Below are 26,098 nucleotides of genomic sequence, written 5' to 3'. Positions count from 1 at the left end.
CTCCAGCACGGCCCACTGGCCACTTGAAGGAGTTGTCGCTGTGTCAGTGGCCCGCCACCCCTGTCTCAAAGTTCCTCCAGAAGCCACAGTCTCAGGGAGGCTCTGTCGCAGTTCTCGGCCACTAGAGATTCGACCCGAAGGGCTGAGGATAGGGTCGGGAGGGGGCGGAGCGCGGGGAGGGGCGGGGGCGGAGGCGGCTCCGGGGCGCTGCGGAGGTCCCACTTGGGCAGGCTACCCGCCTTCGCCTCCTGGCCCTGGAGCCTCGACCCCATGGACGCCCTGTGCGGCTCCAAGTTCTGGGTAAGGAGGTGTCCCGGGACCGAGGGCGCGCATCCGCGAGCTCCTGAGAGGGTCCTGGGGAGGGGGCGTCGCCGGGAGGGGGTCTGGCCGTGCCACCCCCACCCCCAGCCGGATCCCTGCCCGGGACGCACGGGGACCTGCCCAGCTGTCCCGGGACGCACGGAAGAGCCCGGGAAAGCGAGGCATGAATCAGAAGGTGCCCCCACGCGAACTAGGGCTCAGTTGCCCAGCTCTACGCCTGCCCAGACCCCTTCCAGCGGCCGCAGGGGCATCCAGAACACCTGTTCAACCAGGTGCTTTAGGGAAGCTGGCTTTGCTCTTCTTGGAAAGGGCTCCTGCCACCTTCTTTTCTCTGGTGTTGAGAGCCACTAGGAAGTAGGGAGTCCCTCTCCAACCCTCTCCTTTTACGGGGGGAGGGGGGAGGGAGGCTGGGAGAGAGGGAGGGACTTGCTCAAAGTCCCCCGGTTACAAGAAAACAGAGCTGGGTTAGAAAAGCAAGCCTTTTGACTCATATGCCAAATCCTTTTCTAAAACATCAGGTGCTTTTCGGGCTGCTGATTCTAGTTCCCTAGCATAGTTCAGGTTTAAGTGTAGACAGCCCAGGAGCTTTTTTTTTTTACAGCTTTCAAGACCTACCCACACCAGCTCCTTTGGTCTTCACCGCAGTTCTGGGGGCAGGTGGTGGTGCTGCTCCGTTTTACAGACAGTCTCAGGTTCGAGGGTCTTGTCCATGGTTATGCAGGCATGCCCAGTGTAGGCTGGCCTCAAATCCAAGGCCCCTGATTTTCGATCTCTAAATCTCTTCCCCACGTCAGGTGTTTGTACCTATATGCCTGATGTGCGTGTGCCCAGTGCGTGTTATCCGCGGATGTGTTCTTGTGTGGGTGCGTGGGCATGTGTTGTACATACAGTGTGTATATGGCGAAGAACTCTGTTCTTGGGCTGGGTTTGGCATGCGCTGAGGGGTGGTGCATGGATTTTTGAAACTAGGGACCTATACAATGGAGTACCTATAAAAGCGTATCTTTGGAGATCTCTTTCTCCCTCTGGATCACTAAAGGGTCATTAATCAAAGGTGGTACAACTTTCTTGCCCACCCGCATAGGGACCCACATCCATCGTCCAGCTTGGACTACTCATTTGTCCCCAAGTCCAGAGGTTGTCCCTTTGGTTGATGAGCGTACTTTGTTTGACTCAGCTGGCATGGCCATGGCAGGATCACGGTGGCTGAGATGGACGGGCAGGGGACTTGCACAAATCAAAGGGGCAGACGTACCCACGCCTCAAGTGCAAGGGCTCCCCGTGCCCGGGCAGACTGTTAACAGCAGACAGAAGGTTGGGACTGGACAGAGTCAGACTGAGGACGTGGAGGTGAGGAACTCACGACTCCCTTCTTCCTCGAAGCTTAGAGATCCTTTGACTTGCACCTTTCTGTGACATTGTAGAATCCCAGACGTTGCACAGACAGACCTCGGGGGGTTGAAGCAGCTAGCCCAGCGCCTTATCGCAGAGCTTGGGAAACTGAGGGCCAGGGAGGCAATGGACTTGTCAAGGTCACACAACAGTAAGTTGCAGAGCGCTGGACTGGGAAGCAGGGCCCCTGAGACATGGGTCCAGCCTTGCCACCACCTGACTGTGCATCCTTGGGCTTCTAGGCTCCTTGTCCCTGGGCTTCTTGCTGCTCGTGAACTCAGTGTACTTCCTCTGAGACCTCAGGGTCCACGGGAGTCAGCTTATCTGTATTAGGTCCAAGGGATGAATCCCTTGTGGCAGTCTCTGCTTGGGTCCCTCAGAGGACAGGGAGCTCACTCCTTTTCCTCATTCCAGTCTAAATGGCTACCGTCTTCCACATCACCTCCTCGCTCCTGAAGTTGTCCCAGGCTGGACCCAGCGTGGTTGGTGATGGGGCGGGGTGGGGAGAAAGCAGGGGGCCTTCCGGCTCCTCCTCTGAGCTGAGACAAGGGAGGACTCGAGGCCAGGAGGTTGGAGCTATATCCCCAGGGCCAGTTCAGTTACCCCAGAGGCCCGGGAGTTGTGGGTGACCTTCAAGGTGGGCTAGTTTGCATCTCATGTGTATTGCGCGTTATTCGGGTATGCTGCCCAGAAGCTTTTATCTCAGGGGCTTGCGGGTGACCCACCTTGTGGGAAGTAGTTCAGGGCAGCATGGGAAGGGCCCGAGCCAGGGCTGAAAAGGTGGGGTTGGGCCCTCCCCTCCGCCCCCATGGTTCAGGCCTGTCTGCCCACTTAATCTCTGTGCCTTCTCACTAGCTTACCCGCACAGCCTCCCTTACTCATCTGTGACATAGAATAACTCATCTCCTAACCACCTCACGAGACTGTTGTGATCACATGAGCAGGGAATGGGAAACCATTCCAAGAACCAGAAAACTTTCTGTGGGTGACAGGGTCCTGATAGTCCTGGAAAAGAGAGGGAAGTGAGAAATGAGGTTCGAAGAGGGAGGCAGGTCTGGGAAGACCTATGAGAGAGGGGCTGACGGGGCCACTGGGCCAGGGGCCCCTATGTCAGCTCTTTGCTGGGGGTTTTGTGGCTTAAATCTGTCTGCCTTAGCCCCAGACAAACCAGAGGGCATCCATGAGCCCCTGGACTTGTGCACACACACCCGGGCGCTCGCACACAGAATGCACGGAGTGCATCACTAGCATCTCCGAGGGTTCCTTGGGAATTGTTGTGGACATAAATTTCCAAATGAGCGAACCATGACCAAAGTGCCCAGCACTAATGAGGCCAAAGATGCTTCTAGAATAAAGAGGTGGTAGTGTTCCTTTGCTGCCCTATTGCCTACCACCTGGAGGATTGTTTTCTGTGATGAACAACGGAGTCAGGGGAGCCCTCAAGTGTGAACAAAGTACACGGTGCCCCAGGAGATCTTGACCGGTTGGCAGAATTAGTCTCTATCTGGTGCCCCCAGGAAGCTCTTGGGAGGCTGATGTTGGCTCAGATATCAGAAGGTCTGGAGCTAGACTGCCCGGGGTCCCAGTCCTGGTGGTAACCCATGGGATCTGGGGCGTTCACTGCCCAGCCAGCCATGGGTCTCAGCTATTGTGAACGTGAGATGATAATCCTAGAGCACAGAGGTGCTCAAATAACCAGAGTCCTTGGTGGTTGGCAGGCTCCCCTTCAGCATCTGAGCCAGCAGGCCCGTGAGCCACAGGCTGGCCCAGCACGAGGGCTTTGTCCCCACCCCCAGGCCCTTGCAAAGGCTGCTGTTGCAGCCACAGTAGGGCAGTGAGCTTGAATGGGGATCGGGGATCAGGGATCAGAGCAGGCCCTTGCCCTTTCGGCACCTCCATTTCTGCTGAGATAAATGAACTTGTCAGTTGATCGCTTCTCTTCCCTTCTCCCTCCTGCACAGGATTAAGGAAGTAATTACTCTTCTCACCGAGCAGAGGCTGTCCACAAGCCTGGGGCCCCGGCGGGGGGGGGGGGGGGGGGGGGGGGCGGGGGGGGGGGGGGCGGAAGGGTAGGGGGGGTTGGGAGGGTGCTGGGAAGTCCCTGACAGAACTGTGACCCAGCCAGGGCCATCCTCCCACCCACCTGGCTCCTGCTTGAGTCTCTAGGGATTTCAGCCCTAGGAGGGGCCCTCCTCCGTGCGGTCCATTGGGCGCCAGACCTTATCAGCCCCGTGCAGCTGTCGAATCGCATTATTAAGGAAGCTGTTGTCGCCTGTGGAAACTGTATGGGGGGGGGGCCGCTGTGGGCCGGGTTGCCAGTCCAGCCCAACCCAGCTCTTCTCTTTTGAATGCTCGTGGTTTCAGAGGGGATCATTCACCCTGCCCAGCAGGACTGTAGGGAGCGTCATGGGGTCCAGGAATGACCTGCACCAACCCTGTCCTTTGCGCTCTGTTTGGATCAGAGACCCCCCCCTTGGGTGCCAAGGGCTGTGGTCTTGCTGTCAGAGAGAGAGCATATTGTACCCCTGGGCACTCAGCTGCAGAAACCGGGCTTCAGAGGGCCCCCTTCATTCCTTTCTCCATTCATTCATTCTTTTGTTCACCAAACGCATTATGAGTGTCCTCTCCTGTGCCGACCACTGTTCTGGGGCCCTGTGGTGAACACCCTGGTCCTCATGGAGCGTGTGTTCCAGTGGCTGGGGAAAATGGGATGGGCCAAGGGAGGTGGGGGTGGGCAGGAGTTCGGTTCTGGACGCATTGTGGATGATCTGTCCCCTCGATGTCCCAGCAAGGGCTCTGGGGTGAATCATCTAGGGGCACAGCCATGGGCGGGTGCCCACCGCCCCTGCAGAAGGCTCTGCCAAGGTGGCCAAGGTACAGGAGCCTAGGCTGGATCTCCCCGTCGGTCCAAGCAGCCATCTGAGGCTTCACGCCCCCAAGATCCCTTGATTGTTGCCACAGTGCAGCCTGTGTGTGAAACCGAAACAAAGTCCCAGCAGCCTTTTGCTCTGGCACCTGTGTCTCTGAGTGCTGTCCCGTGAGACGCGGGGTGATCTGGTGTTCATTCTCTCCCTGTGGGGAGCTGCCTGAGATGCAGGCATCCCCACCCCACCCCCCACCCCCATCCCGGTACTCACGTTGGAGACGGAGCTTCGGAAGGTGAAGGAACTCGTCCCTGCTTCCATGGCTCGGGAGTGGCGACTCGTACCGGGCCTTCTGCATCAGGCTTTGTGGCCACTCCCCACCTGCCTTAAAAAGCCGTGCCCCCGACTTGCACGTTCAGACAGTGATTCCCCATCATGGCTTCGAACTCGGGCTCCATCCCTGCTACATACACACTCCCTTGTCATCAGCACCCACACCGTATCCGGGCCGCTCCTGTGTACCCAGCCCCGTGCAGGGGGCTGGAGGGGCGGGGGCCGGGCGTCTGCCCTCCAGGGCGCACGTTGCTGCAGGAGATGGGATATGTGTGCAGGTGCAGGTGGCGGGGGTCAGGAGAAACCCAGGCTTGCTGTGACAAGGCCTGGGTGCCTGTCCCAGCTCTCTGCAGCCAGGTCCTCTGACCTGTTGCCCGACTGGGTGGAGCCTGCTTTCTCTTTCGTGAGCTGGACCTAATACCTTTCCACTTCTCTACTTCTGGAAGTTGTTCTGAAATGACGGCCAGGTAATGACCATGTAGGTGCTGTAACAAAATGCCACAGAGGGGGCCTTTATCACTCTCAGGTGACAGTCACTCACCTGGCTGCCAAAACCACCCAGGATAAAGCAAAAGAAAGCCCTGGCAGAGGCTGGGGTGTCCCAGGAAGGCTTCCTGCAGGAGGTGAGGCTCAGGCTGGGCCCAGTGAGGTCTGGAGACCTGAAGGTCTGAGTTCTGGATGGCCTTGGGCAGGCCAGCCGGATCATGAGGAAGTGGGTGGGTTTAATGGGCTTGCTAAATTTAAAATAGGGTGGGGCTGCCACTGACAATAGGATGGATACATACATGGGTCCGCTCATGCGAGGCGCCACCACCCAGAAGGTCCCTTCGTATAAGGGCCACCACTTAGAAATGAGGAGGGAGAATCCCTACTCACACTCAACCCCGAGGATGACCCCCACAAACACAGAGTTGTGTGAAAGAAGCCAGACGTGAAAGGCACATACTTGTGTAATTTCCTTTAGGGGAAGACGCTAGATGGGCAGAAAGGTAATCCACATGGTTAGAAGTCAGGATGGCGTTCCTGTGCGGTGAGTAGTGGCTGGGAGGGGGCACGAGGAGGGGGTGTCTAGGTCCCAGCAATGTCTCGTTGCTCCCAGCAACGATTCGGGTGCTGGTTACACAAGTATGTTCAGTGTGTGAGAATTCACTGAAGGGTACGCCTAAAACGTGTGCGCTTTTCTGTAAGTTTATAATAGCCAGCGTTCTGGAAGTTGAACAGGAAGCGTTTTGTTTGTTTATTTATTTTTATATGTATTTATTTTTGAGAGAGGGGGAGAGAGAGAACGAGCGGGAAAGGGGCAGAGACAGAGGGAGACCCAGAGTCCGAAGCAGGCTCCGAGCTGCCAGCACAGAGCCCGACGCGGGGCTCAAACCCACGAGCCGTGAGATCATGACCTGAGCCGAAGTCGGACACTTAGCTGACCGAGCCACCCAGGCGCCCCATAAGAAGTGTTTTAAAAAGGGCAAAGGGCTGGATTCATTGTGTCTGCTTGCCCTCCCCCTGGGGTGCCTTGACTAGGCCTAGGGGTGTACCCAGCTCTGACGCGGCACCGAGCCCTGGGCCAGCTTGCCAGGTGCTCAGCAGGAGTCCTTAGTCCTTGTGGGTCCTGAGCTCACTGAATGCAGGGCCCTAGACTACAAGCTGTACGTGGTATACACTTTTCCCACCGGGGCGTGAATCTAATATCCCAAAGCAGCATGCCCCTGGACCTCATGCTCCCCAAAGGCAGGGACACGTCTGCCACGGGTGCACCCAGCCCAGGGCGCGACTCAGAGCATACCCTCAACACAGCATCATCAAGCGAGAAAACGGATGCTCTAGAAAGGCGGATCCCTCATGAGGTGCTGACTTCAGAGGCGGGGGGGGGGGGGGCCGGTATTCACGGTGGGAGACGTGGCTCCCAAGCCAGGCCCACCAGGTAGAGGGTGGAAGAGACAGAAAGCAGGTTGAGCAAAAGCGTAGCGGTGGGACCCTCAGAGCACATTTAGAACGAAGTGAGCTGGCAGCAGGGGAAAGGGGCAGCGGGGAAGAGAGGGCTGCAGGGTGCGTGGGCGCCCCATGAGCAGCAGGAGGCGATGTAGGTTCATGGCCCTGAAGCAAGGGGGCACAAAGCTGCATTTCAGGAAGAGCTCTGGGGCAGGGGCATCAGAGGGCAGAGGGCTGACCCAGATGGAAGTAAAGAGTAGAAGCTGAGGAAAGGGAGGCAGGGTGTGCAGACCACTCCGTGAGTATTTTAAGATGGGAGAACGCAACTGGGGCGCCTGGGTGGCTCCACTGGTTAAGCGTCATGATCTCACGGTTCGTGAGTTCGAGCCCCGCGTCGGGCTGTGGGTTGACAGCTTGGAGCCTGGAGCCTGCTTTGGATTCTGGGTCTCCCTCGCTCTCTGCCCCTCCCCCCGCTCGCACTGTCTCTCTCTCTCTCTCTCTTTCTTAAAAATAAACATTTAAAAACATTTTTTTAAAAAGATGGGAGAACTCAAGCATGTGGATAGTTCAGTAGTTCCCAGGATCAGATGATTCAGGACCAACTGGAAATTTCGAATGCCGTAGTAATATGCTTGGACTTTGTCTTCTAGGCTTTAGGGCACCGCTGAAGGTTTAAGGGGAAAGTATAAAATTATTATTTTATTCATTCATTTATTCAGCAAACATTTCATTTCAGTTATGTAACCACATTCCCCGCCACCCCCGCTATGTGCTTGGCATTGTTCTAAGTACTTAAAACACATCAATAAATGAAATAAAAATGGCACCCCAGCAGGAAAAGATGAGAGAAAACACAATAAGCCAGTGACTTATATAGCATGTTAGAAGGTGACGGGTGCTATAAAGAAAAGGAAGATGGGGCGCCTGGGTGGCTCAGGCGGTTAAGCGACTGACTTTGGCTCAGGTCATGATCTCGCAGTTCATGGGTTCGAACCCCGCATTGGGCTCTGTGCTGACAGCTCAGAGTGAGGATCCTGCTTTGGATTCTGTGTCTTCCTCTCTCTCTCTGCCCCTTCCCCGCTTGCGCTCAAAAATAAACATTAAAAAAAAAAAAAAGAGCAGAGAAGGCAAGGAGAAGGTAAGGAGAGTCACTGGTGTGTAGAAGGAGCTGGATGGGCCCCCGGGACACTGCCATGCCAAGAGAGGGAACCGGCCAGGAGACTTAGAAGGAAAGACCAGGGAGGAAGGGAGAGGTCTGTCTGGGCAGGGATCTGGGCACCTAAGGGATGGAAGGGAAAAGATCAGAACCTTATGGAAATTACTCAGGGGGGAAGTGAGGGCCTGGACTAGTACGACAGCTGAGGAGCCAGAGGGGAGGGGGTTGGGGAGATGTTATCCCCAACATTACCTTCAAAGAAACCAAGGCCCAGAGAGGCAAAGGTTAAGCATGTTGCTCAACATCACACAGCTTGAAAAACATAGAGCCCACTGTAGTGGACCTTGACAGAGTCAAGTAAGTGTAAACTCTGAATATTTATAGGACAAAAGCCATTCTATACTGGAAGGGTGAGGACACTCAAATGGGAAGGACAAGACAGGTGCAACCTCATTATCAAATAATAATAAATCGAACAAAGGTAAGAACAAATTGCTTTAACAGGTAGAAGTAGATAGAAGTTAGCATATTTGAACGTATTTGCCCCTAGAAAATGGAACTAGGGAGGCACTTGTGTGGCTCAGTCCATTAAGCATCCAACTTGCGCTCAGGTCATGATCTCGAAGTTCATGAGTTCAAGCCCCGCCGTTGGGCTCTGTGTTGACAGCTCTTTAAAAAAAAAGTTATGTGAAAGTATAACTTGGACAAAAATAAAAATGATCATTATTTAAATGGGCAGTTGGGAAGTAAGGAGTTTTATATCCTCTGGTGTTAGCCGTTGTCTCTAGATGGATGAGATTGTGGATGGGTTTTTTGGTTTTGGGTTTTTTGGTTTTTTTGTTACCTGCTTGTATTTTCTGAGCTTTCTGGAAAGAACATCCAATGCTTTGTGGAGGTTGGAAGATCAGTTCATTTGTGACCTTGGAAGAAACAACCTCACTAAAATACGTGTTTGAATGTATTCCCCCACCTCTTTCCAAAAAGCTTGGTGGGTGGAGTTGTATTCAAAGACTGGACCCGGTCTTGTCGTGACTCAGTGGCTCCCCACCAATACCAGACTTCTAGTGCTAGGACCGGGGCAGTCCCAAATGGGGATGGTTGGTCACCCAGGCTTTGTACCGTGCAAAGCTCTCTCTTCATTCCCTTGCTCCTTTGAGCCTACCCAGTCAGTGAGGTAGGTGGGGTGATGGATCACTTTCCTGAATGCAAAGGAGAAGCAAATTAATCTCAGAGAAGCTCCCAGTCCCTTCCCTGGGAGAGGCATGGAGAGGAAGTGGGCCCTTCAACCATGCGCATATATCGCGTTGATAAAATAAAACACATGGAACGCCTGGGGTGACTCAGTGGCTCAGGTCACGATCTCGCGGTCCGTGAGTTCGAGCCCCGCATCGGGCTCTGTGCTGACAGCTCGGAGCCTGGAGCCTGCTTCGGATTCTGTGTCTCCCTCGCTCTCTGCCCCTCCCCCGCTCACGCTCTGTCTCTCAAAAATGAATAAAAAATAAAACACTGATTTTTTTTTTTTTTTTAAAGAGTGGAAATCTAGAATGGTGGAAAGCAGGGCAGTGGTTGCCTGCGAGGGATGGGCTGCAGAGGGGCCCAAGGGAGGTTGTGGAACGATGGAAATACCCTGTATCTTTCCCGTGGCAGTGGTTTGGCTGGCGTGTATGACTTCCAAGCCCACTGGGTTGTGCACTTTACACGGGCACACTTTACCGTGCTTTAACGATACCTCAATTCGAGACAGAGGGAGATGAGGAAAGAGAGGGCGACCATGGCCTCCTGGGAGAGCACACCCTCCTCCCGGGGCTTGCTTGCTTGCACGCCCACCTCGTGTGGTCTCCACGTGCCTTCTGACGCCCGGAGCAGGTGGAGTGCCTCTCTGGCCCAGCCACCTTCCTCGAGGGGGGGTCCCGTTCTGCGGCAGGCTGCCACAGCACCGAATTGTTCCCTCTGCCCCCGGGACGCCAATCGGTCCGTGCACACCGACGACCCGGACCTCACTCCCTGTTTCCAGAACTCCCTGCTGGCCTGGGTCCCCTGCATCTACCTGGGGGCCGCCCTGCCCTGCTACCTCTTCCATCTGCGGCACCATCACCGAGGCTACGTCATCCTCTCCCCCCTCTCCAGGCTCAAGACGGTCAGGGGGTCAGGGATCTCTCGCGGGTGGGGCTGGGACCCGGAAGGTTCTGCTCATCACTATTCTCCCCCCTCCCATCCCCCACCGTCGGTGGCTGAACGCTTTCCCAGCTACACCTGCCCCGCAGCTCAGGCCGCGACAGCCTGCCAGCTGAGTCTGCGGTCAAACGAGATAGTCCCTGCTTGCGAAAGTTCAAGAAAGTTCTCTGGCAACACTCTCCCCGCCCCTGGGGCACTTCTGGCCAGTGCACCACCTAGCCTCCGGGGCCAGACCCTGGGTAGGATAAAAGGACATCCTCCAGGGGCGCCTGGGTGGCTTAGCCGGTTAAGCGCCAGACTTTGGCTCAGGTCATGAACTCATAGTCCGTGGGTTCGAGCCCCGCATCGGGCTCTATGCTGACAGCTCAGAGCCTGGAGCCTGCTTCAGGTTCCGTGTCTCCCTTTCTCACTCTCTGCCCCTCCCCTGCTTGTGTGTGCTCTCTGCCTCTGTCTCTGTCTCCCTCTCAAAAATAAAAAATAAACATTAAAAAAAAAGATTAAAAAAAAGGACATCCTCCGGTGGGAACCGCCCCTACTTTTGAAGGTGGGGTTTCCACCCTGTGCCCTGTTTGTAGGCCTTGGGCGTCCTGCTGTGGTGCATCTCCTGGGCTGACCTCTTCTACGCCTTCCATGACCTGGTCCACGGCTGGGCCCCCGCCCCCATCTTCTTTATCACCCCGTTGCTGGTGGGGGTCACCGTGGTCAGTGTGGGGCCCTGGGAGTTGATGGGGGAGGGTCTCCAGTGAGTTGTGGGACCGTGATAGGGGAGCCATGGGCTCCTTGGAGAGGGCCGGACACCTTAGCAGTGGGAAGAGGAAGGAGTGACCCCCAAAACATCTGGCCATGTGGGGTGGGGAGGACAGAGAAGGTCCAGATATCTCTGTACTCCGGCCCAGCCTTCCTTGCCCTCTCGGCACAGCGGCTGGCCACTCTGCTAATCCGGCATGAGTGGCTGCAGGGGGTACAGTCCCCGGGAGTCCTCATCATCTTCTGGTTCCCGTGCGTGGTCTGTGCCGTTGTCCCCTTCCGCTCCAAGATCCTGTCAGCCGTGGCAAAGGTAAGGGGCAAAAGGGGAACCTGCCAGGTGCAGCCCCATCTAGGGGATGGCCTCGGGGCTCAAGGTCACCGCTGGGTCCCAAGCTGCCCCTCCCCTGCTCCCAGGACCTCCCCTGCTGTTCAGGCCTTTCTACGCCGTCCCCTACTTGCTGTATCTGTGCTGGGAGGCAGACCGGGGAGCCGGGGGTGAGGGCTGGTGTCACACGAGGGAATGAGGCGGGACACGGCCATTGTGGGGCGTTCACCGGATACAAGGGGCCGTTCTGCCGCCACCACGGGCACCGCCACGTGCAGGGTCTGCCAGGGGTCTGCCAGCGTCTGCGTATTGGACACGTGTGTGCGGACGCGCACGAGTAGTCTGTCCTACCAGGAAGTCCTGTTGTCCTGCTCTCCCCTTTTCTTCCCATCCCCCTCACTTCTCTGGTCTTCGTCTTGACCTTTCCTGCGGTGGTGGGGTGCAAGATTCCTCCGTTTCCAGGGTGGGGGGCAGTTGAACGTGGTGGTAAAAGTGCAGGTTCAGAACATTCTAGTCGCCCTCTCTGTGATCCTGGGCCAGTTGCTTCGCGATCATTTCCTCCATTGCAAACTGGATATCCCGAGATTTCCTACCCTGTGGGGAGGGTCACACAAGGTGACTTCGGTGGGGTGCTTGGCGAGCCCTCACCGAACAGCGGCCCCCTCGTGACCTCGCCCCATCTCTCGGAACCTTCTGGGTCGTGCATCCCACCCCGAGGGAGCCTGGCACCCCAAAGGACCCCGTGGGGGGCAGGACTGCAGGTCCAGGGTTGCCTGTGTCTGACGTCCCTCCCCACTCTCCCCTGCGGGGCAAGACCTCAGACCCCTTCCGCTTCGCCACCTTCTACATCTACTTCGCCCTGGTGCTCTTCGCTCTCATCCTGTCCCGCTTCAGGGAGCAGCCGCCATTCTTCTCCCCAAAGAATGCCGACCCTGTGAGTCTGCTATGGAGGCTGGGTGGCCGTGGGGTTTCCACAGCCCACTCCTCAGCCCAGCCCTTACCAGCAGCTCCCGTCCCTTCCAGTTCCTTTCATCCCCAAGTCGTCCTTCCCTCCAGGAAGAAACCAGGGCCCCTGCTCCCTCTGCTCCGCTTCGGGAGGGTGGTGGGCACGCCAGAGTCTTCCCCTCCCACCCTCTCATCTTCTAGAACCCCTCCCCAGAGGTCAGCGCTGGCTTCTTCTCCCGCCGGTCTTTCTGGTGGTTCACAAAGTGAGTCAGCTCTCCCTCCGTGCTGGGCCAGAGGGAGGAGGAGAGGGGAGGTGGGGAGGAAGGGGAGCGGGCCGCAAGTTGAGCCGGCATGTTTCCCTGCCCCAAACCCTGACCCCAGAGGGCATTCGGGGCAGGCGAGGGTGAGGAAACCTGTCCATTTGGACCATTTGGACTGGGGGCTGAGTGTAGAGGCCCGGCTGGCCCAGCTCCCATCCCAGCCCTGCATCTGGGCCTGTTCACAGGAACAGGCCCCGGGAGCTAGAGGGAAACTGTAATTACTTCCGAGCGCTTCCATCTGGGATAAGCTTACAGCTTGTCATTTCCTTGGCGGCCCCTCAGTGTGGCTTGAGCAGGGTAATTGTGTCTGTGGCCTGGGTGACAGCTCATCAACCACACCACACTGAGGAGGCACCTGGGTCTGGGACTCCATCCACCCGTACTCGCACTCGTCCTCTCCCCGGGGCCACAGTCGGTGTGAATTTCATCACCAAGGCGCGAGGGTCAACATGGCATCTGGGGAAGAGGTGGAGACGGGGTGAGTAGGGATAGGAACTTGGGATGGGAGGCAGTGACCTCCAGGCTGTTCACTGGGGCAATAAAGGAGACCCTGCCCGTGGCCACAGCCCTTCAGGGAGACTGGGGGCTCTGGAGACTCTAGCTCTAGGCTGCTGAGCTCTGACCCTGCGTGGGCTTGCTGCCCGCCCCAGGATGGCCATCCTTGGCTACCGGCGCCCCCTGGAGGAGCAGGACCTCTGGTCCCTGACCGAGGAGGACCGCTCGCAGGTGGTGGTGGACAGGCTGATGGAGGCATGGAAGAAGCAGCAGAAGCAGGCAGCGCGGTGAGGCCCTCCCTGGGTTCCCACGTCCCAAGTCTCCTGCGGGGGAGGCGAGTAGCCCTGAGGCCGATCGCAGGGGTGGGGGTGGGGAGAAAGGCAGGTGCGGGCGGTCCTGAGGGGGGACGCCTGGGCCTGAGTGGGGCCAGCTCTCCCCAGCTCTTCTAATTCCAGGGAATAGCTGACACTTGTGTAGCACTTAGCCTGTCGCTACGTGGCCCTAAACACGTAGATTCACTCAATCTCTAACAGCCCTGCCGTGTGGGTTCTATTGTTTCTGGTGTTACAAGTGGACGCTGAGGAGCGAGGGCTTAACAGGGCACGCAAGGTCCCTGAGTTGGTGGTGGCGGGGCTGGAACCCACCGGTGTCCGGACCCACTGCTCTCACCACTGTGCTATCGTGCCCATCCTGAGAGGTGTTTTCCAGGGACTTCCCTCAGAAGGGGAAGGGTCAGGGGAAGAAGGTTGAGGCCGGCCCCTCTTCTCAATCCCGCCTCCTCCTGTCTGGAGGAAGGGACCAAAGAAGATGATCCTTGGACTGAAGGGCCTTCCCACGGGCAGTTTCCCATCAAAGACCCAGGGACCTGTCTGGCCAACTGCCCAACCAAGAGAGCTAGAGCTCCGAGTCCTCCTTCCCTACCCATTTCTGACCCCAGGACTGAACCCCCTTCCCTCCCACCCATAATCGGGGACCCAGGACCTCCGTGCTTTTTCAACCCAGAGCCCCTGATTGGCAGCTGGCTGGTGGAGGAGCCAGGGACTTGGACTTAGTCTGTGGTGTCTCGGCTTCCTTGGTTTGGGGCCTCGGAGAAGACATACGGGCCCCCCAGTCTGCATGCGGCACCCCCCTCTTCCCTTCCGTGCCACCTTTACCCTCTCCCGGCTCTTCAGTGACCAGGTCACTCGCCATCTCTGCCCTTGTCTCCTTTTCCTGTCGGCATCCTCCCCGGAGCCATGCTGTGGAGGCAGGGAGAGGGCTGGAAGTTGCTTGAGTTGTAGTTCTTGGGGGTAGTGGTTAAGGCCCGTGAGATAGCCTCATACGCCTGCAGACAGAGTCACTTGGGGAGTTCTCACCCGGAAGGTCATGTTGTCTATCCCTCTGCCGAGGGATAGAGCCTAGAAAGCGGTCCTAAGAGCCGAGAAAGCAGGTCCCCGCCCCCCCCGGCTCCTCGTCAGGCCCCACTGGCGCTTGTCTCGTGGGGCGCATGTGACCCTTCCTACCCACTACTCCTTCCTCCCTGGACCAGACACAGGGCCGCGGTGGCATCTGGGAAGAGTGTGTCCGGTGAGGATGTGGTGCTGCTCGGGGGCCGGCCCAGGCCCCGGGAGCCATCCTTCCCGCGGGCCGTGCTGGCCACCTGTGGTTCCGGCATCTTCAAGAGCATCTGCTTCAGGTCGACCCAGGACCTGCTCTCCTTCGTCAATCCGCAGCCGCTCAGGTCTGACCACACTCACTCTTGCTGCTACCCTCCTGGGTAAGGGGCGCCGGCTGGCGTCCCTGAGGTCTGAGTGCAGAGGGACACCATGGGAAAGATCCCAGACCGGGACCGAAGGGGCTCTCCCCACTTGCTGTGTGGCCTTTTGGCAAGTGACAATACCCCTGTGCCAGAGTTTCCCCAATTCACATCCAGCTCATCTTCATCGCGTACGTGCTGTATGCCAGGCACCCTGGCGGGCGGATGAACAAACATCCTCTCTTCAAATCCCACCCCCACCTCCAACAATCCTACAGAGAGGTGCCCCTAATCCCATCTTACGAGAGAGAGGAAGTGGAAAAACTAAACGCAAAACGAACGAGGAAGCAGGAACTCAGAGAGGTGAAATTGCCCGAGGGCACACACAGCTGGTAAAGATGGACTGGAGTCCAGGGCTCTGAACTCCAGCCAGGGGGTCCTTGCCAGTTGATAGGCTCTGTCGTCTGTCCCGTGAGTGGCCTGGACCAGGGAAAGCTCTCAAATCGGGGGGTAAGAAAGAGGGCTACCTCGCCGCTGAGCCCCCCAACACCTTGTCCCTCCACGTGTGCATCTGCGTATTCTCATTCAAAAAACAGCTGTTGAGCCCCCAGTGTACCAGAATGACGCTAGATACTAGGCATGCAGGGATCTAGAAGACACGGTGGAAGACCAGTGTGGGAATCCATTAGAGCACCGTGCAGACAGAGGTAGACTCGGGTGTCTGGAAATCCCTAGGAGGGACAAGGAGGCCAGGCTGGGAAGGAGCAACAGCAGGTGCGCTTGCTTCCGGGAGGGGTCAGCAAGGTGGGAAGGACAGTCAGGTGTTGGTCGACTAGGTGAGGAAGGAGGAGAAAGTTCAGCGCACGCAGAGTCACAAAGGCCTCAGCCGACATGACTCAGGAACTCCGGGTATTTCCGGAGGAAAGGGTGACCCGAGGGAGGGAGAGAGAGGGAGAGCTAAGGAAATCCTTGGAAGATTTGAAGCCAGGGGAGGGGCATCTGGTTTGCATTTCAGAAGGACCCCTCTGTCAGGGGATGTAGGGCCGGGTGGAGGGATGGAGGTGGGCCAACGAGGTCAGAGGAGAGTCCAGGCCAGGAATGAGATACGATTCAGGAGCTGCTGGGGAATTGCCAGGGAGAGGGAGGGGTCGTGGGCCACCCGGCTGTCGGATCTTTCTCTGAGATGATGAATGCAGCAGGAGGAGGGGGCTGGGCACCAGGCAAGGTGGTGAGTTGAGTCTTGGCTACGTTGGGGTCAAGGTGCTGGGGGACATTGTCCCAGGGGGACATTCCCAGCTAGCTGGAGACCACAGTTTCAGAGCCATGAGGTAGAGGCCCAGGGTCCGGTATCTGTGGCTGGGCTCTCCCAGAGAACTCATGTCGGTGGCCCCAGACAGAGCCCTAGGGAACTGTGACAGGTAAGGGGTGAGCAGAAGGCTGGCTTGGAAGGGCGAAAGCTGGGGAAAGAGCCAGCCGTGGAGCAGAGCACGGAGAATGCTTCTGGCCTAAAGCATGGCCTCCAGTGCAGCAGGTTGGCCGGTGAGATAGAGCCTGAGGGGGACAACGTGGGGTTTGTTAGTGCCGAGAATAGAGGCTGAGACGGAGGGGAAGGACCTAGAGCAGTGGGTCTGCCTCGGAGAGCAGGGGCCAGGGAGGTCTAGAAAGTTCCCATAAGGAAAACGCGTTCATTTCCTATGGCTGCTGGGACAAATTGCCACAAACTAGGTGGGGAGGGGCCTTAAAACGACAGGAACTTACCGTCTCACAGTTCTGGAGGCCAGAAGTCTGAAATCAAGATGTTGGCGGGGTTGGCCCCTTCTAGAGGTTCTGAATGAGAATCTGTACTGTGCCTCCTAGCTTCTTGTGGTTGCTGGCAATCCTTGGCCTCCGCTTGTAGACACATCACCCCCACGTCGGCCTCCAGCATCCTCCCCAGTGTGTGTGTGTGTGTGTGTGTGTGTGTCCACGTCCATGTGCACATATCTGTGTGCGCACTCACATCCGTGGGTCTCTGTGTGCAAATCCCCTTCTCCTTCTCTTATAAGGACACCGGTCCCCGGATTAGAGCCCACCCGACTCCAGTGGGACCTCATTCTAACTTGATTACATCCGTAGAGACCCTGTTTTTGAATAAGATCAAATTCGCAGGTACTGGAGGTTAGGACTGGAACGTCTTTTTGGGGGGGGGGGGAGACACAGTCAACACGCAGCAAAAGGAGAGGCCTGTCTACACCTCGGGAGGTAGCTCCATGAGGTCGAGGGGAGGTTTGTCCCAACATGGAAGAGACTTGGTCATGCCGGTGGGTGAAGGTACAGAGCCACCAGCAGGGATGAAGATGTTGATGGTCCAGAAAGGGTGGCAATGAGGGAGCGTATTGCTGAGCAGGTGGATGGGAGTCAGGGCTCAGCGGGGCAGGATCAGGCTCGGAAAGCCAGAAGAAAAAGAAGACAGCAAGTGTTTGGAGGGAAGTCCGTGGTTGTCAGGGAGTTCTCAATGGGTGGGTAAGTGGTAAGACACGAGCGGGGCGGCTACTGGGTGGGGTGGGGTGGGGAGTGGGGGCAGTGAGAAGGTTAGAGACAAGAGGTGCAGAAGGCCTAGGGGACAAGAGGTAGATTAGCGCCCTGGAGAAGGTCACCAGCAGCACCGGGGGCCACTGATGTTGGAAAGGCTGGATTTGAGGGGGAGCGTCTGTGGGGTCGTGTGGTAGGTTCTAGAGCCTTCAGCAGCCCAGGAGAAGGTGCAGGAAAGTCTTAGCTATGGACCTGTGGCATCTCTTCCTGCCACGTGGTTCAAGAGGCAAGAAAGGCCGGCAGGCAGGCTCGCAGGGAGAGAGTGATAGAAGCAGTGGGCCGCAGGGCCGTGGCAGGTGGGAAGAGAGGTGAGGGCAGAAGGGCCGGAAGATGGTGGGGGGGGGGGGCATGGTCTTAAGGTGGCATAGGGCTGAGCCGGGGTGTGGGGGTGGTCTGGGTGGGGGTGTGGAGGGCCAGCAGCCCCTGCCTGGGAGAGTGGAGGCTAAGGGTGGGAGGGGAGGGCGGCAGTAGAAGGAGTGGCCTGGGGGACCCCTCCCCGCTCTCATGCCTCTCTCCTCTCCTTGCAGCATCCTGATCAGGTTTATTTCAAACCCCGTGGCCTCCACCTGGTGGGGTTTCCCGGTGGCCGGGCTGATGTTTGCATGCTCTGTGACTCTGCTCTCACAACAGTATCTCCACTGTATCTATGTGATGGTGTTGAGGCTTCGTTCGGCGATCACAGGTGTCATCTATAGGAAGGTCCGCTGGAACAGGGTGCCGCGGGGCCTGGGTGTGAGTCTGACTCTCCTTGGCTGGCCGGCTGTAGTCGCCTTCCTGTGTGTCTGGACTCCTTCCTCTGTTTGCCTCTTTGTTCCTAGCTTTTGACATCGTCTGATGGCCGGGGGCTTCTGCACCTGTTTTCGTATTTGGCCTTTTTCCGTATGTTTGTTTCTATCTGTTTGGCTGACTACCGCTTCTTGCTTCCTGCCCAGCTCCACGTTTCTGATCCACAGGCCTCTGTCCGTCTGTGGGGGTCTGTGCACATTCTTTAGGTATTTGTCTTATCGATCCACCCATGCCTCCTCAGAACCTGGGTCCTTCCATCTTGGCTGGGGTGGCTTTAATCGTCTTGCTGGTCCCACTCAACGGAGCTGTGGCCTTGAAGATGCGTGCCTTACAGGTAGGCGCTATCACGGGTCTGCTGCTCCTGCCTGGAGCACCCGGCCAAGGTGCCTGGGGGAGGGCCTTCCCTAACCTGGGGCCCCTCAGTTGCCTTGCTTACTGAGGAAGGATGGCTATAAGCCGCTTCCACAAACCTTAGCTCACTCCAACCTCATGACAGCCCTGAGAGGGCTCTAGCCACATTGTCGTGTAGCAGCTGAGAAATCAAAGCCCAGAGAGACAAGGGCAGTCCAGAATCAGGGCGAGCCGGGCCTCAAACCTGTGTCTTCCGGTCTTTTTAAAAAAATTTTTTTTTAATGTTTATTTATTTTATTTTTTTTTTAAATGTTTTTTTCAACGTTTATTTATTTTTGGGACAGAGAGAGACAGAGCATGAACGGGGGAGGGGCAGAGAGAGAGGGAGACACAGAATCGGAAACAGGCTCCAGGCTCCGAGCCATCAGCCCAGAGCCTGACGTGGGGCTCGAACTCACGGACCGCGAGATCGTGACCTGGCTGAAGTCGGACGCTTAACCGACTGCGCCACCCAGGCGCCCCTTTAATGTTTATTTTTGAGACAGAGAGAGACAGAGCATGAACGGGGGGAGGGTCAGAGAGAGAGGGAGACACAGAATCAGAAGCAGGCTCCAGGCTCTGAGCTGTCAGCACAGAGCCCGACGCGGGGCTTGAACTCACAAACTGTGAGATCACGACCTGAGCCGAAGTCGGACGCTTAACCGACTGAGCCACCCAGGCGCCCCTGCGTCTTCCGGTCTAATGAGAGCCTTCTCCCACCACACTGTGCTCAGTGTAAATAGCCAGTCGTCCAAGCCTTCATTTTCAAATGTTTATTGAAGTCTTCAGTAGCCTCCCACTGTGCGTAGAATAAATGACAAACTCCCCATGACCACCCACCAGGCCCCTGCCCACCTGCAAGTCCTCACCCCCCAGGGCACGGCCAAGTGGCAGCCACTCTGGCCTTCTTTCTTTTCTCCAAAGCACCAAGCTACGCGTACCTCTGGGCCCCCCCACCCACTGTTCCCTGCCAGGCGTCTCATCCCTTCCTTGCTTGCTCACTCCTCCCCGTTGCTCCCCAGCATAAACTCTGAGTTCCCAGTCCCCACCCCATTACTCTCCCACAGAGTCCCACGTACTGATTTACTAAGCATTTACTTAGTTAATGTTTGCTTCCTGTTTGCCTCCCCCATCAGACTGTCAGCTTCATGATGGCCGGGGCCTCGGTTGAGCTGTTCATCATTATGTGCCGCATGTCTAACACGTGGCCTGGCACAGAGTAGGCATGCAACGAATAGGGCTGAGTGGATGAATCAAGTCGGGCTGCCGTGCCCTGGGTTAGGGCCTGGGGAAACAGAGAGAAAGTTAAGCGGTCTGCACCCTCAGGAGGCCCCCAGTCTGACTGTGGAGTCCTGCGCGCGCGGGGATTTCCACGGGAACAAAAGAGAAGAACAACGTGGCTTAGAAACCCCTGGGGGCAGAGGATGCTGCCTGGGAGGGTCAGTGATGGGAGCACTGAGGTTGGAGTTGGACTCTGTGGGCGGAGGAGAGGGCGCAGCTGGGCTGAGGGGCAGCACGGGCCATGCGGGAGGACGAGGCGGGGGGAATGGGAGCCGTCTGAATGGCTGCGGTGCGTGCCAGGGCACGGAAGGTAGGAGCCCCAGTGGGGGGAGGTCTGGGGAGGAGAGCAGGGCGTGTCACTGCCACTCTTCCCACGGGTGGAGCAAATGAAATTCAAGTGCACCAAGCTGATGAGTGAGATCCCGGGTGGCTTCAAGGTGCTGAAGCTGTATGCCTGGGAACCCGTTTTCTTGGGGAAGGTGGAGGGCCTCCGGGAGGACGAGCTCCGGATGCTACGCCAGTCTGCCTACCTCCAAGCCATATCCACGTTCACCTGGGTCTGCACCCCCTTCCTGGTGAGGCTCCCCCCCGACCGGGGCTGGCCCCCCACCTCCCACCTGGCCGGCCCAGGCCTCCGGACTCAACAGATTCCATTCTGACACTCGCCCTCCACCCCTGCCCCGGTGACCCTGATTACCCTTGGGGTCTATGTGTCCGTGGACCAGAACAACGTGCCTGATGCCGAGAAGGCCTTTGTGTCTGTGTCCCTGTTCAATATTTTAAAGACTCCCCGGAACCTGCTGCCCCAGATAATCAGCGGCCTGGTCCAGGTAACCCCGGGTAGGGCTGGGGGTTCTGCGGGAGGTAGGGCAGGCTGTTAGGGTCAGGGGACAATCCAGGAGAATTATTGGAATGGAGGGGGCGGGCAGTTGGCATGAGGTCATTAGAACCAGGGGTCATTTGGAGACAGAGGAAGAGAGGAAAGGTCCCTGGAAACATGGATTCTGAAGACAACCTCCTCATACCAACCTAGACCCTATTCTTGGCAGTGGGTGCCAGAGAAGACTCAGTCGTAGGGTGGGGGGTGTCCAGCACCCCGTCTGGGTCTTTAGGGGGCCCTGCCTCTCCCAGGAAGTCCGGGCCAGGCAAGTGTGGGAGCGGGTGGGGGAAGGGAGAGCTTCCTGGGCTGACTCACTCTCCGGCAGATCAGTTTGTCTCTGAAACGGATCCAGCATTTCCTGAGCCAAGATGAACTTGACCCCCACTGTGTGGAAAGAAAGACCATCACCCCAGGTCCAGACACCCTCTACCTGGGCTGCCCTTGCCCCAGACCCTGCTCCAGAAAATCTTCTGTTCCAAGCTTTTAACTTATCCGTTTCTTCTTCCTGTCTTCCCACCGGCCCCGCCTTCTCTCTCCCTTTGTGCAGTCCCTCCCTGGGCCTCCCCCACTTTTTTTTCCTTTCTTAGGCCTCCCTGCCCCTCCCCGCCCAAGCTTCCCTGCCTTCTCACATTGGCCCCTCCCCCCAGGGCTCCCGTCACCTCTCCCTCCCCTCCCCCCCCCACCCCCAACTCCTTCCATTCCCATCTTTGGCCTGGAAACCAGAAAGAGCCTCAACTTGTCAAGGTGGTGTCTGAAAGGGAGGAGGGCTTGAGTCTCTAGGTGAGAGGTTGGGGAAGGAAATCCCAATCCCTACCTCTGCCTGGGTTCCTGGACTCCTTGCCCTCAGTCTAGACATCCAGGGGCCGAAAGGGGCACTGGCGGCTGTGGTGGGGCCTGTGGGCTGTGGGAAGTCCTCCCTGGTGTCTGTCCTGCTGGGAGAGATGGAGAAACTGGAAGGCCCGGTGTGTGTGAAGGTGAGAGAGGGTACAACTCCCGGGAAGGGCCGCTTGGCCAGGCCCGGGGTACACCCTGAGGTAGCTTCTCCTCCGGCCAGGGCTCTGTGGCCTACGTGCCCCAGCAGGCATGGATCCAGAATTGCACTCTTCAGGAAAACATACTGTTTGGCCGAGCCCTGGACCCCAAGCGGTACCAACAGGCTCTGGAAGCCTGTGCCTTGCTAGCTGACCTGGAGATGCTGCCTGCCGGGGACCAGACGGAGATTGGAGAGAAGGTACAGGGTCCCCACCCATCCTCTAGGGAGTCAGCACATACAGCTGCCCACCTTAGCCCAGCTCAGGTCCATAAATGCATTCAACCCTTCCTTCCTTCCTTCCTTCCTTCCCACATTCATGCAAATCACCCAGCTCTGTGCTTGGCAATGGGGGAATGGGTCTACGACTGGGGTAGGCTGACTTATGAACAGGTAGGGGGTGTAGAATGCCCTGGGGACCAGGCCGGAAGCCGGTGCAGGGGACAAGGAGGGAAGTGAGGGTGGGCAGAGCTCCATAAGGAAGGGCGTCACTTTTGAGCTGAATCTTAACAGCTGAGGAAAAAGAGCTCATCGTCCATTCATTCACTATCGGATTTTATTACATACCTACTGCATGCCAGACTGTCTTACATGGCAACGAATACCAGACTAAAATCTCTGCCCTTTATATCACTTATATTCTAGTGAGGGAAAGAGAGGACAAGCAAGATAAATATATATTATTTATTATAATATTAATATAATATTATATAATATTGTATTATATTAATATTATATTAAATTAAGTCGGACTTATACTAATTAATATTAAGTCCTATATTATTATAACATAATATAGTATTATTTATAAAATATATATTAGATAAATGTTAAGGGGGAAGAATGAAACAGGAAAGGGATATAGGAATATGTACAGGGCTGTATTGTTAGGATGCCTTGGGAAAGCCTCACTGAGAACAAAGTGAGGAAGTAGTCCATATCTGGGGACGTGGAGCCCCATCTGGGGACATTTGAGGCAGAGAGATCAGTAAGTGCAAAGGCCCTGAGGCCTTTGTGTTGAAGCAGTCAGGATCCACAAGGAGGCCGGTGTGGCTGGAGTGGAGTGAGCTGGGGTGCGGGGGAGTAGGTGAAGCCACTGAAGTGTCCAGGCAGCCAGGTCATGTAAGGCCTTGTGGGCTTTTATCAAGAGTGATGGAAAGTCATCGAAGGTGTGAGCCAAGGAACAGTGATGGGACCGGCATTCCGGGGCAGTTTGGTGCGAGCAGAGGTTTGGAAGAGGTGGGGAGGGTACAGGGCAAGGCAGAACCTTAAAAACCTTAGTGAAGGTTTTGGCCTATACCCTAAAAACCACAGGGCCCCAGTGAAATTTTTAAGATCAATTTACTTTTAATTGTTGCCAAATTTACACACCATAAAATTTACCATCTTAGCCATTTTTAATTGTACAGGTGTCGCCGTAAGTATATTCACATGGTCGTATAGCCAAGTGCAAACCTCTTTTCATCTTGCCCTGTGCCCATGTAAACAATTCCCCATGCACCCCACTCCCCTCAGCCCTTGGCAACTGTCATTCTACTTCCTGTCCCTAGGAAGTTGACTACTCCAGGTACATCATATAAATGGAATCCTACAGCATGATACCTGCTTTTGTGTGTGTGTGTGTGTGTGTGTGTGTGTGTGTGTGTGTGACTGGCTTATTTCACTTTGCATACTATCCTCAAGGTTCATTCATGTTGTTACATGTGTCAGAATCTCTTTCCTTTTTAAGGTCAATATTTTATTATGCATATGGGTCACATTTTGCTTACCCATTCACCTGTCAGGGGACACTTGGATTGCTTCCACCTGTTAGCTATGGTGAATAATACTACTCTGAACACGGGCATGCAAATATCTTTTGGAGACCCTACTTCCAATTCTTCTGGGTATGTACCCAGAAGTGGGATTGCTAAGTCACGAGGTAATTCTATTTTTTGAGCAAATGCCATGCCGTTCTCCATCACGGCTGCACCCTTTTATATTCCCACTAACCGTGCAGGAGGACTTCACCTTCCGCACATCCTGGCCAACGCTGTCGTTTTCTTGGGGGGAGCGGGTGTTTGGTTTTTGACGGCGGCCATTCTCATGGCTGTGAGATGGTATTTCATTGTGGTTCGGACTCGCGTTTCCCTAGTGATTAGTGATGCTGAGCATCTTGTGTTTCTTGCCATTTGAAGATTTTGCTTTGGAGGACTAGCTATTCAAGTCCTTTGCTCATTTAAAAAAAAATTTTTTTTAATGTTTATTTATTTTTTTGAGAGAGAGAGACAGAGACAAAGCAAGGGAGGGGCAGAGAGAGAGGGAGACACAGAATCCCAAGCAGGCTCCAGGCTCTGAGCTGTCGGCACAGAGCCCGACGCGGGGCTCAGACCCATGCACCATGAGATCGTGACCGGAGCCGAAGTCAGACGTTTAACTGACTGAGCCACCCAGGCATCTGCCCCAAGTCCTTTGCTCATTTTTAATCCAGTTGTTTGGCTTTCTGTCGTTGATGTGCAGGAGTTCCTCATGTAGACTGGATATTAACCCCTTATCAGGTTTCCGAGTCGCAAATATTTTCTCCTCTTCTGAAAGTTGCCTTTTCACTCTGTGGATCGTGTCCTTTGATGCGCAAAAGTTTTCAATTTTAATGTGATCCGATATATCTTGTTTTACTGTTACTGCCTGTGCTTTTAGTGTCAGATCCAAAAAAAATCATCGCCAAACCTGATGAAACTTTCCTCCTATGCTTTCTTCTAAGAGTTTTATAGTTTCCGCTCGGGAGGTTTTTCACACTGACGATTTTGGTATGTATTCCCTCAAAACAGACATTCCCTAACATAACTATACTTGAATTATCAAAATCAAGAAACTTAACATTGATACGAGACTATTATTTAATTTACTGTCTGTATTCACATGTTCTCACTTGTCCCCGTAAATGTCTTTTTTTAGCTGTTTTCTTTCCTGGGCGAGGATCCAGTCCAGGATCACGAGCTGTAGTTAGTGGTCACATTTCTTTATTCTCTGTCAATCTGGAGAATTCCTCAAGCTTTGTCTTTCAGGACCTTGACAGTTTTGAAGACTGCAGGCCGGCTATTTTGTAGAATGTCTCTCAATTTGAACACAATTGGGTTAGATTGTATGTTTGGGGGGGAAGTGTCAAAGAAGTAATATTATGTCCTTACTGGTGCATCATAGCAGGAGACACATGTCAGTTCCTACCTTATTGACAATGCTAACTTTGATCGCTTGATTGAGGTGGTGTCTTTCATTGGTGATTTCATTTACGACGTTCACTGATGATTCTTGCCTGAGTCAGCGTTTGCTGTCGTGTTTGCCAAATGGTGATTCCCTAACCCCATTCCTTCTATGGTTATTAGCTGCCATTCTAGTCTAAAAAAGAGCCTTCCCAGGGCGCCTGGGTGGCTCAGCCGGTTGGGTGTCCGACTTCGGCTCAGGTCACGATCTCGCTGCCCGTGAGTTCGAGCCCCGCGTTGGGCTCTGTGCTGACAGCTCAGAGCCCGGAGCCTGCTTCAGATTCTGTGTCCCCCTCTGTCTCTGTTCCTCCCCTGCCTGTGCTCTGTCTGTGTCTCTCTCTCAGATAAAAAAATATATATATAAAAAGATTAAAAAGAGCTTTCCCCTCCTTCCCCTTTTTTACTTATTAATCTCGTTATATCAATACGAGCTCAAGAATTCTTATTTGACTCAATGGATTATAATCCCCTACCATCATCACTTATCTTGATGTCCAACTTGTCCATGGAGGGTTTTAAGTAGGGACATGACCTGCATTTTGTAAAGCTGCCCTGACTGCAGTGTGAGGGGCCCAAAGGCACAGGAACCAGTGAGAGGCTCTCATGGTGGTCTGGGGGAAGCACTGAGGACCTGAGCCGGGCAGTGGGGATGGGAGTCTGAGGTTATAGGAAGCCAAAGGAGACCTCCTCATCTATGATGCAACCCCTCCTTCCCATCTCTCCTGGAGCCGCACTAACCTTGCGCACACACAAACCTAATTTAGTGCCCAGCACTTAGTAGGCACTCAAAAAAGCCTGGTTCGTTGAATGCAGACATGCTCACATGCCTCAGTCACTTCAGCTGTGTGCCCACCCCCTGCTTCTCCCTGCATCTCGAGCTCCCATCCCACACTTGCCACTCCCCAACCCATTCTGGGTGCATTTCTCAGGGTACCTGGAAAAGCTGGGTCCTGTTCCAGAGGGAATGAAGGAAGCTGGAGGTGGGAAAGCAGACCACACCTCTGGGGTCTGCTTTCGGGGCCCAGCCCTGCTGCTATGTGCCTCGGTTTCCACATCATGGGTTTAAAGAGAGATCTTACCTCTCCTCTGGCTCCTGGACAATCCCAGGGTTAACGAATTCGGGGGCCGGAACCGGGTTTCCATTTTTGCTTCTGCTCTTGAGAGTTCAGGACCTTGGACAAAGT

The 26,098-nt window shown here is 55.6% G+C and overlaps 1 protein-coding gene across 1 annotated transcript in view; it reads left to right on the top strand.

Moving 5' to 3' along the window:
- The first annotated feature begins 270 nt into the window (after positions 1–270).
- ABCC3 (ATP binding cassette subfamily C member 3) overlaps positions 271–26,098 on the top strand; it is a 41,957-nt gene continuing 16,129 nt past the window's right edge. Inside the window, 15 exon segments of the mRNA XM_040497885.1 lie at positions 271–298; positions 9,954–10,132; positions 10,746–10,871; positions 11,090–11,226; positions 12,050–12,176; positions 12,389–12,450; positions 13,158–13,289; positions 14,531–14,722; positions 17,836–18,086; positions 18,262–18,434; positions 20,149–20,339; positions 20,448–20,595; positions 20,971–21,058; positions 21,426–21,619; positions 21,700–21,876. Coding sequence (XP_040353819.1) covers positions 271–298; positions 9,954–10,132; positions 10,746–10,871; positions 11,090–11,226; positions 12,050–12,176; positions 12,389–12,450; positions 13,158–13,289; positions 14,531–14,722; positions 17,836–18,086; positions 18,262–18,434; positions 20,149–20,339; positions 20,448–20,595; positions 20,971–21,058; positions 21,426–21,619; positions 21,700–21,876 — 2,205 coding nt within the window.

Source organism: Herpailurus yagouaroundi, unplaced genomic scaffold, assembly GCF_014898765.1.
Source record: "Herpailurus yagouaroundi ecotype Mexico unplaced genomic scaffold, PumYag 189, whole genome shotgun sequence".
NCBI lineage: Eukaryota > Metazoa > Chordata > Mammalia > Carnivora > Felidae > Herpailurus > Herpailurus yagouaroundi.
Note: the sequence above shows the minus strand (reverse complement) of the source record. Positions and strands in the feature narration are given on the sequence as shown.